We start from the raw sequence: 15,699 nt of genomic DNA, 5'->3' as shown, positions 1-15,699 counted from the left end.
ATTTAAAGATGGAGTTACTACAAATAAAATGGTATCTTTGGATGGTGAAATGATTGTGAAAAGTAGTGATGTTGAAAAAGTAACTATTCGTTACAAACTACTCGTTACTTACGAATACCGAAAGTAACGATTACTATACAGAGAGGTAAATCGTTACTTTGATTACGCTGATTACTTCGTACCAATCGTATCAGAGCGAGTATCTATTTTGATTTTGAGTATTGTATCTACTCGGCTGATATTCCACGAGTGTTGGGTATCAGTACAGTCAGTACAGTTAACTAAAATTTTATCTATGAAGGGCGAATGCTATGAAGAGTTTTACAAGATTACAGGGAGCTGAGAAGTGGCTGAAACAGAGGAAGGTATATCATTTAACAAAGCATGCACCCAGAAACAGATGTCTTAGACTCTATACGATTTGTCGAGGTAAATAATTCACAGAATTTCACAGATCTTAGTTATTTTGAAAATAAAAATGCAACACATTAGATTTTAATAATAAACACACACAATTCTTATCAGACTTAGAAAAAAATAGCTTGGATTGACCGGAAAATATGTAGAAATGATAATATTTCTAGACTATGATCATCAACTTCAATTTTACATGTAGGTATGGCATTGTTTTTATTAGACCAGGGCATTTAACACTAAAAACACAGGAATAAATCTATTTTTAAATATAATAGGTACATAGAGACTTGCAACTTTTTGCTTTGTATTTAGGATTAGGATGACGTCTGGAAAAAGTCTAAAATACAAAAATAGGTGGAAATGCATTATGTACCTATAACATTCTAAAGTGTATAAAACGCATCGAAAAATGCATAAACATGTTAAAATAAGTATATTAAGGGCCAGATTTTCTTATTTCGGGGTATGTGGGGTCACTGAACACGAATTTGCAATCAGAACCGACCTCCGAAGCACTTGGGTGCCCAGGGTTACTGCTAAGGTACGTCATCTAGAGTTTCGTGGGTTTGTTTTTGGCACTTAATTGATGAAAACATATTACTCGAGATTACTGATATTGTGGAGCAGCAATGACAGAACAATTACATATCATTTAATTTCTATCCATCAAATAGATCGGTGAAGTTCGTTATATCGGATCTTATACTTACACGAAATACTGAGAAATGCGATTCTCGATATGATTACCGGTACTCAAATACAAAATTAATAAAAGTAACGAATACTTTAAATGATTACTTTATACAAAAGTAACGATTTGTAACGAATACTCTAAAGTAACTATAATCAACATCACTAGTGAAAATCAATAGTTTTAAGTACCTACGATCGGTATTACAGAGTAATGGAGAAATAGATGGAGATGCATGCAGTAGAATTCGGGCTGGATGGATGAAGTGGAAAGAAGCGAGTGGTGTGTTGTGTGACAGAAAAATTCCAATGAAGCTGAAGGGAAAATTCTATAAAACAGCCATAAGACCGGCTATGATGTAAGGAACTGAATGTTGGGCAGTAAAAAAGAAATAGGAACAACGAATGCATGTGGTTGAAATGATAATGCTTAGATGGATGAGTGGAGTGACAAAGAAGGATAAAATTAGAAAGGAGTATATTAGGGGAAGCTTGGTGTGGCACCAATTGATGCCAAAATGAGAGAGCGTAGGTTAAGATGGTTTGGTCATGTTCAACGTAGAGACGTTAATCACCCAATACGAAGAATAGCTGAAGTGCAGATTCCTGGAAGGAGTAGGAGAGGAAGACCAAAGAAGACATGGGTGGAGACGATAAGGCAGGACATATTGGTACAGGGGATTAACATTGATATGGCCCAAGATAGAGTTGTGTGGAGAAATGCAATTAGGAAAGCCTACCCCGCATACAGATAAGGCAAAGAGAATGATGATGATTAGGATTTTTTGAGGTATAAGAATATAGATGATGAGATGCAGGCCCATTGCTCCGTTTGATTTTCTGTAGGGGTTCCCTCCCTCAGCCGATCTGTCCCAGTTTTGAGGCGCCCGGAACTCACCTTTAACCCATATCTCGTCGCGTCGGTTACATCACGTACATCCATTGTACGCAGTGCATCCAGTGAATAAGCGACACTACTGTGTCTGTGAGGACGTGAGAGTAGGATTTGTTGGTAGACGTACTGTTTCTAGAATCTCCAAGTAATTCGTTGGGAAACAGTGGGCATTCCTCGAAGTTTTATACGATCAGGGCATATACGATCAGCCGATATCCCATCACGCATCCAAGACCCTCTACCAACCTTATCCACCAGAATATTGAAGAAAATTTACTAGATTAAATAATATAGAAGTCAAAAGAGAGTCAAAAGCCAAGAGATAGAAGTCAAAAGTCTTATTTGTCAATGTCATATTTCCATTGGTCCATTATTAAAACTGCCATGAAAATAGTTCTCACAACTGACGGGGAAGTGTTTATAATCTAGCATCAGTTTCAAACGGTTTGAAACCATCAGCGAATAGTGGACCAGCGAGAGTAGAGGGGATAGCACTGCTGACTGTATTATGTTCTCTCACTGACCAGCTGTTTGCTAACGGTTTCTGACTAGTTTGACTGTTTGCTAGAACAAACCCAATAGTTTAACACAGGGGTAGGCAACGTGATGCCCGTGGGCTCCAAGTTGCCCGCGAAGCAATTTTAAGTGACCGCCATTCCTTTCACCATCTTAATTTAAAAATTTAACCGAACAACTATTTACAAAACTAATTAAAAACGGAACTTTAATAATTTAGAACTTATTTAAAACTAAAGTTTTAAAACTGAATTTCAGCGACATCAATATAAAACTTATAGAACAACTGGCTACGACCCTGCTCACATCTTACTAACCTAACGAACATGATACAAACGCTCCGAGCGGCGCCGGCATATCTATACGCACCGTTATGTTTTCCTCACCCCCGCGCGTCTACTATAACTTCGTCTATACCTGTCTGCTACCATTTCATGCGTCACGTGCTAACTAACCTGTGTGAATTTATTCTTATCGTGAATTTATATTAATTTGGAGTTGTAAGTATATATCTGTGATTGTTTAATTCTTTATACTTATTATTTTACTGTTATTTTAGCCGCCATGGAACATAAAAGATAGACGAAGTAGTTTTCAATCCTAATAGTAAATTATTAATATTGAAAATATTAAAAATATTACTAAAAGATTTTTAAATTGAAAACTTATTGGTACATTTTCCTGGTGACACCTCCAAGACTTCTACAATTTGCAAGTCAAGTGGATGCTGCAGTGAAGACGAGAGGGAAAGAATTCTACACTATGCAATTCACATCCCCCGTCTGCAGCTGGTAAAGTTCCAACGGAAAAATGCACCTAGTTACTCTACGGAGTAATACGACTATAAAATAAAAATGTATACCATTTTTATTCAGTTGCAATACCAAGGCAAAACAATCTTACTTTTCAATTAGAATACGGAGTGCAGTCCAGTCCCTTGAATCGCGATTTTCGGCTCTTATTGGAGCCTTCATCGGAAGGAACGTAGGCACTGTTCTCCAAATTTTAACTGATTCGTATCGAGAGGTTTTCCGAGAGGAATCAGTTAAAATATGGAGAACAGTGCCTACGTTCCTTCCGATGAAGGCTCCAATAAGAGCCGAAAATCGCGATTCAAGGGACTGGACTGCACTCCGTATTCTAATTGAAAAGTAAGATTGTTTTGCCTTCGCATTGCAACTGAATAAAAATGGTATACATTTTTATTTTATAGTCGTATTACTCCGTAGAGTAACTAGGTGCATTTTTCCGTTGGAACTTTACCAGCTGCAGACGGGGGATGTGAATTGCATAGTGTAGAATTCCTTCCCTCTCGTCTTCACTGCAGCATCCATTTGACTTGCAAATTGTAGAAGTCTTGGAGGTATCACCAGGAAAGTGTAACAATAAGTTTTCAATTTAAAAATCTTTTAGTAATATTTTTAATATTTTCAATATTAATAATTTACTATTAGGATTGAAAAATACTTCGTCTTTCAATGCCAGATGGCGCTAGCCACCTACTGTCATCACTTCAGTTGCAATGGGTGGGAAAACCTCTCGATACGAATCAGTTAAAATATGGAGAACAGTGCCTACTACGTTCCTTCCGATGAAGGCTCCAATAAGAGCCGAAAATCGCGATTCAAGGGACTGGACTGCACTCCGTATTCTAATTGAAAAGTAAGATTGTTTTGACTTCGCATTGCAACTGAATAAAAATGGTATACATTTTTATTTTATAAAAGATAGAAGATAAAGACACATCATTTTAATGTCGAGTGGGAAGAACAGTTTTGCTTCATTTACTATAAAGAAAAAGTGTGTGCTTATTCTGCAATTCAAGAGTAGCGGCTCCAAAAAAGTGTAATGTGGAGAGACATTTCATTACCACTCACAAAAATTTTAACACAACTTTTCCAATAAACTCGAAAATTAGAAAGAAAAAGATATCGGAACTTAACCCTTAAGTACTAACATCTTAAATCAATGGCGTAAACACTAACTAACCGCCTGACAGACGGGTTTAACATTTTACTGGTAATTTTTGTTTTTGTTAAATATTTTAATGCAAAAAAATATCTCAATGACTTACTGAAAGTATTGATTATCTAAAAAACACAGTAATTAATCTAATTTTTCTGTATTTATTAAAATAAAAAACATTATAGCAAGAATGGAAGGATTGTTTGACGTTTGTGTACCTTTTTACTCCTGAAAAAAGTGTGATAAAAATTAAACAAATTAAAGAATCTTAATAAAAATTTATAATCGAGTTAAACAAAGAGTAAGAAAAACGAAAAAAATGTTTTTAAAAAATGTTAAAACAAAAAAAAACTGACAGGTACTATAGTTAATACAGTCGTTGATTGAGGTATTGGAGGGCAATACAGTGTAGCAATGGTAGTCAGTGGCAACATTTTCATCACAAAATGATTCCACTTCACTTGTCGTCTTCTACCTCATCAAACCATTTCAAAAGAGTTTCGTCAGGGTGTTTATTCCCTTATTTGATGTTTTTTTACGAACTGGGGCACATTATGTGTAATGACAAACTGGGCATAAACATTAACACCCCGTCTATTAGACGGAAATCACACTTTGAGCCTAAATATTTTTCGAATAACAACCTGCAGCAAATTGCCGAATTCAATACTACTAAAGAACAACCCAACTTAAAAAGTCATAAACGGGTGACCTTCAAAATTTTCTAGGCGGGGAAATATCCCACTTTCGACGAGCGATGCCGTCTGAGAGACGGGGTGTTAATACTTAAGGGTTAAACTCAAGATGACTAAGTAGCAAAGCTTATTTGCCAGACCAATTTCCCAATCAACAAAAGCAACTACTGCCTCTTTCAAGATTGCGCACCTTTTTGCCAAGAAAATGAAACTGTTTGTAGAAGGCGAGATTATTAAGGAAGCCATGTTATTAAGTGCCGATACACTTTTTGACGACCATAAAGTAAAAATGAAATAGTAACAGCAATAAATGGCATCCAGCTATCAACCAGAACAGTAACTCGAAGAATTGAAATGATGGCTACAGACATTGAGTCACAATTATTGAACACTGATATTCAAAAAAGTGTATTCTTTTCACTGCAAGTTGATGAGTCAACAGACGTGTCCGACACTTCTCAAGTCTTGAAGATGGTCTTCGAAGATTTTATTGTTAAAGAAGAATTTCTAAAAATGTTACCGTTAAAAGAGCGGACAAGGGGTGAAGATATTTACAGTAAATCCTAGATTATCCGTCAGGGTACCGGACCAGGGGTATGACGGATAATCGAAAAGACGGTTCACAGAACATTAAAAAAAAATTAAAAATTCATAGTATGTACAACTCTCAAATTTTATTTATATGGTTTGTTTGACAATATAAGAGGGATTTCTGTTCGTACAATCGAAGCAATTTAAAATATGTATTCTGAAATCTTTGTTTGTTTTACTGTTGCTTCACATTTTGCGACGGATGAATTTCTTAATCGGGATAAGATCATGCAATCTACTTTATTGGCTTCTTCTTGTTGAGAATACCACTCGATGAATTATTGCACATGCGATGCAGCTTCTCTAGATTATTTACGCAAATCTTTGTCAGTTACAATAGGTTCATCAACATAGCTACAGTCAAATTCCAAGTCCATGTCAGCTTCTGAATCTGTTTGGTCTGGCTATGTTGCCATTTCAACGATTTCTTTATCTGTCAGCAAAGGATGCCGTTTGTGTCCTTATCACAAATCAAATTAACTGTTTTTTTCAATTTTTTTATATTAAAATTTTTGCTTATATAGTCAATACAACTTCTGTATGTACCCTGACGGTTAACAGAGGTGACAGTTAATGGAGAGACGGATAATTGAGGTTCCACTCTATATGACTTTTAAAAAATTTTTAGAGGAAACTAACATACCTTTGAAAAAATTGTCCTCAATTACAACAGACGGCGCACCTGCAATGCAAGAAAGAAATATCGGTTTCATCAGAGGTTTCATCGCTCTGTGTGAGAGACCCGATGTTTTCCAAATTTGCCTCTTATCATTGTATCATTCATCAGGAAGTATTATGTCCAAAGGTGATTCCGTTCCAAGATTTAATACAATCTGTAACCAAAATTATAAACTCAATAAGAGCAGGAGCTATGCAACACAGATTGTTTAAATTATTGCTGCAATAAATTTTTTTTTTATTTGCTAAGTGCTACAATCTGGTCTTTGACCAATGAGTAACTTTTTATCTATCCTATCTTACTAACTACTTAATATCTAAGAGTCACCCTTTGATGTCTTCTTAGTTGTCTTTATTATTACTAGCGCACTTTTTGATTGCGCACTATCACACAAAGCGCTGCTTTCCTCTTTATCACGCACTACACCAACACGTTGCTTGCACACTAGTCGCGCAATGCTCCGCTATTAGCTTTGTCGCACACTACACCAACTCGTGAGGTTTGGTCCTCTTCAGTCCTCTTTTCTGGTTTGAGTTGTCCAGGAGCTGGATGGCCTCAATATTTTCGTGGAGAAGAAGTCTTTTTGCATGACTTTCTGCGTGTTTTCGGATTTCTTTGTCGACGGGCTCCATTCGTAGATCCTTGTGGATATCGTCATTACGGATGTACCAGGGTGCGTTAACTATGCCCCTTAATACTTTGTTTTGAAAAGTTTGTATTATTTTCAAGTTTGTCTTTTTTGTACATCCCCACAGTTGGATACCATACGTCCATACTGGTTTTATAACTTTTTTGTAGTTTAGAATCTTGTTATACGTTGACATCCCTGAGTATCTTCCCAGTAGCCAGTACAATTTTTTATATTTAATATTTAATTCTTCCTTCTTTTTCTTTACATGGGCTTTCCAGCGAAGCTTCGTGTCTAGGGTTAAGCCCAGGTATTTGGCTGTGTTGGCATACGGAATGTCTTGTCCATTAATTTTTATTGGTGCGTACAGAATTTTTTTATTAGTGAAATCAACATGTACTGATTTGCTTTCATTCAATGTAATCTTCCACGTCTTAGTCCATTTTTGGAATTTGCTTATCGCATTTTGTAGTTTATTGGCTGTTTCTACGTTATCTTTACCTACTGCTAATATGGCGGTGTCGTCGGCAAAGGTAGCTAAACAGTAGTTATCGAATTCTGGTAGATCACATGTATAAAGGAGATATAGGACCGGGCCCAATACGCTACCCTGGGGGACTCCGGCTTTTATTTCTTTAAGTTCAGAATAAGCATCATCTTGCTTGATTCTGAAATATCTATCAGTTAAGTACGATTTAATTATGTCTGTGTATGTTTTTGGAAGAATAGTCTCTAATTTATGAAATAGTCCTTCATGCCAAACTCTGTCAAATGCCTGGGCAAGATCTAAGAATAAAGCTGAACAAACTTTTCTTTCCTCTAGTGCATTTTCTATAATATCGGTGACTCTGTGGAGTTGGTCTATAGTTGAGTGTTTTTGCCTAAAACCAAACTGGTGATTTGGAATTAATTTTTTGTTTACTATAATTGGTTGCAATCTTCTGAGGAGAAGTTTTTCAAATAATTTAGACATTGTGGGTAGCAGTGATATTGGTCTATAGGAAGAGGTTATATTATGTGGTGGTTTGCCTGGTTTGGGTATCATTACTATTTCCGCCACTTTCCACAATGAAGGAATATATTTTAATCTGATCGCAGCATTAATTAAATAGGTCAACTTGACAATTGCTTTTCTTGGGAGCTGTTTTAATATTTGTCCTGTTATTAAATCAAAGCCAGGAGCTTTTCTCGGGTTTAAATTATACTTGATTTCTTTTATTACTTCTTCTACAGTTACTGGCATTATGTTCTCTTCTTCTTGCAAATGGTTGCTCTGTAATGCTTCTTCTTCTTGTTGTTGTTGATGCGGTTGAAATATTTTTTCTAGATGTGTAGCAAAGCATTCTGCTTTTTGTTCGCTGCTTCTAGCCCAAGTGCCGTCTTCTTTTTTATGGGTGGTATTTGCATCATTGGTCTTTTTAATCCATTGGTTGCCTTCCATAGTGAGTATTCTGTGGATCTTTCATTCGTTAGGTTGTTTAAGTATGTCCTAATGGATTCTTCTTTAAATTCTTTTATCTCTCTTTTTAGTTGTTGGGTGAGATTATTTACAATTGTTTTATCTTGAGGAGCTCTACTTTGGAACCATTTTTGTGAACTTTTAAAAGCTATGAATGAATACGGAGCCATAACCTTGTCAACAGGGAAGCCAACTTATTGGCCTACTGACCCCAACAAGATACCTGACCTAATTGATTTTTTCATAACCAAAAATATATCGCAAAACTACCTGAAAATAGATGAATGTCATAAGTTATGTTCTGACCATACAGCAATAACACTAACACTAAGCGAAAACATAATATATAAAGAAAATAACCCTTCGCTAACTAATAAGTACACCGACTGGATAAGCTTCAGACAAATGCTAGAAGAAACAATTAATTTAAACGTTTCTCTTAGAACCGTAAAAGACATTGAAAAAGAAGTTGACCAATTCAATAAAGACATCCAAAGAATATCTTGGGAATGTGCTCCAGACATCAAAAGACGCCTAAAAGGATGCAACTACCCGGCAGAAATTAGAACGCTGGTATACGAAAAACGGAAAGCTGCAATAAAATGGCGCAGAATTTGACAATCTGATTATACATACAGAAGTACGGTGGCTGAGTAAAGGAAAAGTAATTGAGCGGTTTTTAAATTGATTACCTTAAGTAAGAGAATTTCTATTATCCAGAAATCAAGTTTGTCCGTACTTAGAACAAACACCTTGGTTAATTCGGCTTGGTTTTTTAACTGATTTAACTGTAAAATTAAAAGAATTAAACTTAAACTACAAGGCATAAATCGTACACTATTGATAAAATTTTATATCTGATTATTGCATCTTAGGTTTTAGACTATGCAGAGTATTTTATAAAGAATAACTTTTTTTCATTTAGTTAATAATAAAAAAGTTTTCCATGTGGTTCCAAACTTAGTTGGACCTATTACATGTGTATATATGTTACAATTTGAAAAAGCATATCTTGGCAAATAGTCCTAGAATTGTTTACAATACACCATTTTAAAGTAAAGAAAATAAGCTTTATTTTCTATTACATAATGTATATACCTAAATATACAATAAAAAAAGTTACAATGAGAAATTTAAAAATAATCGTAAAATATATCAAAAATCATTAAAAGTAGAAAATCTTGAAAAACCATATCTTGCTCAAAAATAGTTATACGGCATTCTACGATAGACCATTTTAAAGGTAATTGACTTCTCTTTCTATTAAATGTAACATTGCATATGCCTAAATCTGCGTAAAAAAGTTACAGAATATTGTTTGCGAAGTAACAAGAAAAATGTCCCAAAATCGCTCTGAGTGGTGAAATTTGAAAAATCATATTTTGGAAACTATAAATCACAGAAACTTCTACCCTACGTCATTTTAAAGAGAAAGGATGGAAGTTTTTCTTCTCTGAGGCAATGTCTATACCTATCTTCCCGTGGAAAAAAGTTATGGGGCAAAAAACGAAATTGCTATCTTTCGTGTTTTTTTTCTTGCTTTTCTTTTGAATATATTTTTTTGAATTTTTTTGAATATATAACAAAAAGTATTTTTGACAGTAAAATGTGATACTTCGATAAAGTGGCGGCTCGTGGCTTTAGGGACAGGGTCGGCAAGGTTTTGTCTCCAAAGGCTTTAATTTCATAGGAGACCTTTGGTTTTTGTTTTTTTTTTATTTTTTTTGTTTTTTCCTATAAATTTGGAAACTATACCTGTTTATAAATTAACTCTAGTCTATGTTGTTTCGAAGTAGCAAAATGGGTTATAACGTAATTGTAAAATTTATTATTGTTTTGGAGGGATTTTAAAAGTTTTTTTCTATCGACATTTGAGACAAGTTTGACATTCTCTCCTGTTTCATGGTGTTTCGACAATACGTTTTGACTCTTTTGAGACAAGAGAAATCCCGTTTATTTGAGACAGAATTTGCCCACATTTGAGCACAATAATTTATTAATTTCGGGAACAGTTTGTTGTACCTAATGAATTGCAGTATATAAAATTATATTGTAACTTATCCCACCTTCCGAAAATATTTGGATCAGAATATAAAACTGTTAATCCATTTTCTTATTTTATTTGATTAAAAAATGATGGATAATTTTTAATAAACTTGTCTAATAGATATTTTGAAAATTCTTTGGCGTAACTTTTAAGTTTTGAATAGTCAGAGAGGTCAATGACTTATAACAGTGAGTAAATAATAGTTTTGCCTGGTGCAATTGTTTTAACGTTTGTCCGGAGACCATACAATTCACTGGACATCAAGACAGCCCTGTCATAAATTTGCCTTACCAATTTATTTTTGATATCAAAAAATTTTAATCTGTCCTTTAAATTAAAACACCAAAAATATATTCTGTCTTATGACTTCTACTCACGTCTGAAAACCTAACAACCTCTCATAAATATTAGACGTAACGCATATCGAAGAACAATTATTGATACTTGTGAATGACATGTTACCTCTATCAGTAGTTTCGTCTACTTCTACCAAAAAGGATCAAAATGTAACTACTTATTGATTCTTTCATTCTGTGCTGTGTTAGGTACGCCGCTATATTCTTCGAGTCAGAAAATAAATTAGAAAACTCCAGATCGTATTTGTTAAACAATTTTATTTGTTCTCTATAATTAACTTGATTTAACGAATGCTCCGATACATCCTGTCCCGTAAATGGTAATTCCTAACAACTTAAAAGAATTACAATATCAATAATAATTAAACGACGTAAAACTACTTACCTATTTCATAATTTTATCCCGGGCGCGCTAGCAAGGCAATACGTGGCTACGTACGTGCCTTTCTGCCGTTTGCAGATCACCGCTCGGCAGAGGTACCCGCTGCCGTACTTGTCATTCAAATAAATACGGGGAATGTATAATTGGTTGCCTATCGGCTAATATTCCATAGCTTCTTATTATAAGCAAATCTTCGATCTGGGGACGGCATGCCGAGCCGGGCTTTATAATAAGAATTCACACAATCGCAAACGGGTGCGGGTGCATGGCTATAGGATCATTAATTTGAAAAGTCTCTTACGCACAGCGCACAGGGATCACTTAACTAACGTATCGGGATCGAATTCTTTTAAAAACAATGAATAAAATTTAGTCTGTATTATCTCACAGATATATTTTTTATTTCACAGAAACGAATATCATCAACTCCGATTAAATTAAATATTTAAAAAATCTATAATGTATCCATAAATGTGTGGGTCGGCACTGCCGACCCTGACGAGCCGCCACTGCTTCGATAGTAAATTTAACCTGGAACAATTTTTCTGTAGAGACATATTTGCACCAAAAGTTCATAGAACAAACCCTAATTCGCCCTGTGCCTAGGGACTAATTCACCCCTTTCTCAAAAACGCACCCCTTTAAATGGTAGCACTCCGCGGTTTTTTCATATTTAGGGATCCATTGACTATATGAAACAATAAAACCCTGTTAACGTTGTAGCTCCTTTCTAAAATACATAATCAATAGCCTAATATTATAGTTAAATACATTATACTAAAATAACGTCATCTTTTTTCTAGGTTGTGAGGGTGGCGGCAGTGCCTATATGTGCAACAGTCAACAACCATGGGCAGTAAATAGCACTTTGGCATATTATGGTTTTGGTGCAGCCTCTTTCAGTAACGGAATTGATGTATCCTTATGTTGCGCTTGTTTCTTATTTAGCTTCCAGGATCAAATTTCTAACAAGAAAATGATCGTACAAGTAAGATTTTTTTATAACCAAATATTTTGTTCATTGTGTCGATTGCTCCAAATATTTATTATACATTTATTTATAGGTTATAAATACTGGTTCTGATTTGGATCATAATCATTTCGACATTGCTCTTCCCGAAGGTGTTGTTGGAATTTTCACTGAAGGTTGTCATGACCAATGGAATGCCCCATGGAACGGTTGGGGTGACCAATATGGTGGAGTTCATAACAGAGACGAATGTGCTACTCTTCCTCAAGCCTTACAGTCTGGATGTTACTTCAGATTTGATTTCTACCAGAATGCTAACAATCCAAGAATGCATTTCGACCAAGTCCAATGTCCTGCTGAAATCGTTGCCAAATCTGGTTGCAGTCTTTAAATATAATATAATTATTTGTTTTAAAAGAATTATGTTTAACTTAGGTATACATATCTATACTGAAATAAACACTAATGTTTGCATGTCAAATTAAGGGTCTTTTTGGAATACCCAAAGAACCATTTATATTCCAGTTTATTAAAGTTTATGTAATTCTTAAGGATATAAGGAATTAAGGAAAAGATTTAAGAACTATGTGTAATGATCCTCTACATCCTGCAACGTCGTCTAGAAAACTTCATAAGGTGGCAAATCGCACCTGAGCAGGCTGGATTTGTGAAGGGCAGAGGTCCTAAAAACATAATATGCTTAATATAAGAAAGATCACAGAAAAATCTAGAGAATATCGGATTATACTCATATATTTTGTTGTTTATGAAAAGGCGTTTCGTAATTTTATATGGAATAAACTGTGGAAAATGCTGACGACAATAAATGTACCTAAAGGCGGAATCAGACGGTTCACTGTTATTTCATTATGATGAATGTCCTCTCTTAAGGAATGTTCCTTTTTCTTACATTTTGCGTTCACGCGGAACAAACAAAATGACTATTCATTTGTTATTTCGCTCAAACATGTCGTTTAATGACGTTGTGCGTTTTGGGATTCGTATAATTTATAATAAACAAAAAAAAATGAAGGAAAACGGCGACGCTCTTGGGCGCAACCATGGATTTCAAGAAGAAAGCTCCTGGGAGCCTCAAACACGTTACTAGCTGAAGAGGATATCGTGTCGTATTGCAATCATCCTCTAGTTGATCAAAATAAATTTCTATAACTTTTGTTTCTGTTTGCTCCGTCAATACACAAAAAGATACTTTAATGAGAAAGAGTATAGCTTCGCAAATAAAATTGTAAATTTTGTTTGCGAAGAGATCAGAGAGCGAAGAGATTGCGAAAGAGATCAAAGAGGAGCTCTTGGAGAGCCTACTGTGACAGCGTGGAGCACATGCCCGCTGCAGCTAGGCTTTATCATGCCCTCTCCAAACATCCAACCCAGGGCGTAGTTTATGTCCGTATGCCTAGTGGAAGCCTATCTTCAACTGACGAGGATGCCCTCAGGACTCTCTTGGACGCTCGAAGTAGTATCGTATACGAAGGTGTGCTGGGCTGTTAGGGGTTTCGCTTCCTTCCAGTCACAATACAAGGTGAGGACGGGATTACATGATATCGACTCTGCTTCAGCAGGGTTTGAACCTTATTGCTCCCACACTAGTCAGGATATTTAGGGCCTGTCTTGCGATAGGGTATATTCCTTTACCTTGGAGGAGGACTAGGGTCGTATTTATTCCTAAACCAGGTAAAACTGATTTTACCCTTGCTAAATAGTTCCGGTCAATCAGTCTTTCATCCTTCCTTATAAAGGCTCTAGAGAGACTAGTGGATCGGTTCATACGTGATAGAGCACTTAGGGGCAACCCCTCGTATGCACGTCAATAATACATCTACCAGGCTTGAAAATCTTGTGAGAGATGCCCTGCATCACCTTGTCTGCAGGGTGGAGCGGGTGCTAGATCGGAACCAATACTGCCGTGCTAAGCCCAAAGGCAGTAACTGATTTTTTATCGAAAATTACATTTTTGTATTTCTAGGTAGGTTTCATTATATTATAATGCCTCTACAACTCCAAAGACTTTGTAAATATATTCTAGATATCCATTATAATAGTTCTACAACTCTAAGGACTTGGTAAAAATATTCTAAATACCTATAATCTACGTAGAAATACAACAATTTCATTTTAGATAAAAAAAATCAGTTACCGCCTTTGGGCTTAGCACGGCAGAATACAACTTGGGTATATTTATGAATATTGAGGGCGCCTTTAGCTGCGCTACTTTTGATTCCATGTGTGATGCTGCAGAAAAGCATTGCGTTGGCCGAAACTTGGTCAGGTGGATCCCAGCCCTACTTTCTCAGAAGCAGATAGCTGCGTACGTTTGTTGCGTTCGGGTGTCGGCATCTCGTGGTTGCCCACAGTGAGGAGTTCTTCCGCCCCCCTGCTCTGGTGCCTGGTGGTTGAAGGTCTTCTTCAGCGGCTGTCCGAACAAGGTATGTATGCAAAAGCCGATGACGTAGTTTTACTAATTGAGTGGCTCTTCCCGGGAACAGTGCACGAGGTCGCTCAGGTGGCTCTCGTACTCGTTAAAGAATGGTGCCGAGGGCAGTCACTCAGGGTTAACCCTGAGAAGACTGCTGTGGTTCCGTTTACTCGGATAAGGGTCATCGGATCTACTAGAGAGCTTAGCTTCTATGGCAAAACATTATCCATTTCCAAGTCAGTGAAGTACCTGGGAGTGATCCTGGGTTCTAAACTGACATGGAAAGAACATCTGAACGCCAAGTTGAAGAAGGCCTCTGCAGCTTACTGGTCGTGCAGAAGAGCTTTTGGAGCCAAATGGGATCTGCAGCTGAAAATTCTACATTGGAGATACCAATCCATGATAAAGCCTTTACTGACGTATGCGGCAATTTTGTGGTGGCGCCGGGCTAGACTTTCTTCAGTCAAGGTCCAGTTGGCTCATATACCGCGGTTGGCAAGCTTTGGCATCTCAGGAGCCATGAGGACCACTCCCACAGCAGCTCTTAAGGTTCTGCTGGTTTTACCTCTTCTACATCTCATTGCAGAGCACGAAGCCATGATTGCAGCGTATCGTCTCAACTGCTACTGATACTGGTTGGGAACGAACGGGAGGATAAGCTTATCCGAGCCATATGAGCACCCATATGCAGCCGAGCCAGGTGAGGGAGTTGCCTTTTAAGAGACTTGAGGCCATAAGGTTTCTGGGGGATTAGCATGGGAGCCCGGTGCAGCCTGGGCCCCAGAAACGCCGAAGACCAGGTTATGGACATGGTTCGTCAGATAAGTGCGATACAGTGGACCCGCTGTAGGAGGTCTAAATGTCTGAAGGGCTCACAAGTGGGTCCTGCCCCGATGTACCATAAAGTATTCTCATTTAAAAAAAAATCATCGATTACGTCATCACGCCCAAATTAATGACTTCACCAATATGATA

The 15,699-nt window shown here is 36.6% G+C and overlaps 1 protein-coding gene across 1 annotated transcript in view; it reads left to right on the top strand.

Moving 5' to 3' along the window:
* The window catches only part of LOC126879742 (endoglucanase-like), a 178,049-nt gene extending 165,292 nt beyond the window's left edge, over positions 1-12,757 (top strand). The window contains exons 2-3 of the mRNA XM_050642963.1: positions 12,124-12,308; positions 12,385-12,757. Of these exons, the coding sequence (XP_050498920.1) occupies positions 12,150-12,308; positions 12,385-12,681 (456 nt within the window). The 5' untranslated portion in view covers positions 12,124-12,149 and the 3' untranslated portion in view covers positions 12,682-12,757. The remainder of the gene's footprint in view (positions 1-12,123; positions 12,309-12,384) is intronic.
* The last annotated feature ends 2,942 nt before the right edge of the window (positions 12,758-15,699 follow it).

This window comes from Diabrotica virgifera, chromosome 2 (assembly GCF_917563875.1).
Source record: "Diabrotica virgifera virgifera chromosome 2, PGI_DIABVI_V3a".
Classification (NCBI taxonomy): Eukaryota; Metazoa; Arthropoda; class Insecta; order Coleoptera; family Chrysomelidae; genus Diabrotica; species Diabrotica virgifera.
The sequence above is the reverse complement of the archived record's forward strand: the minus strand, read 5'-3'. Positions and strand labels throughout refer to the sequence as shown.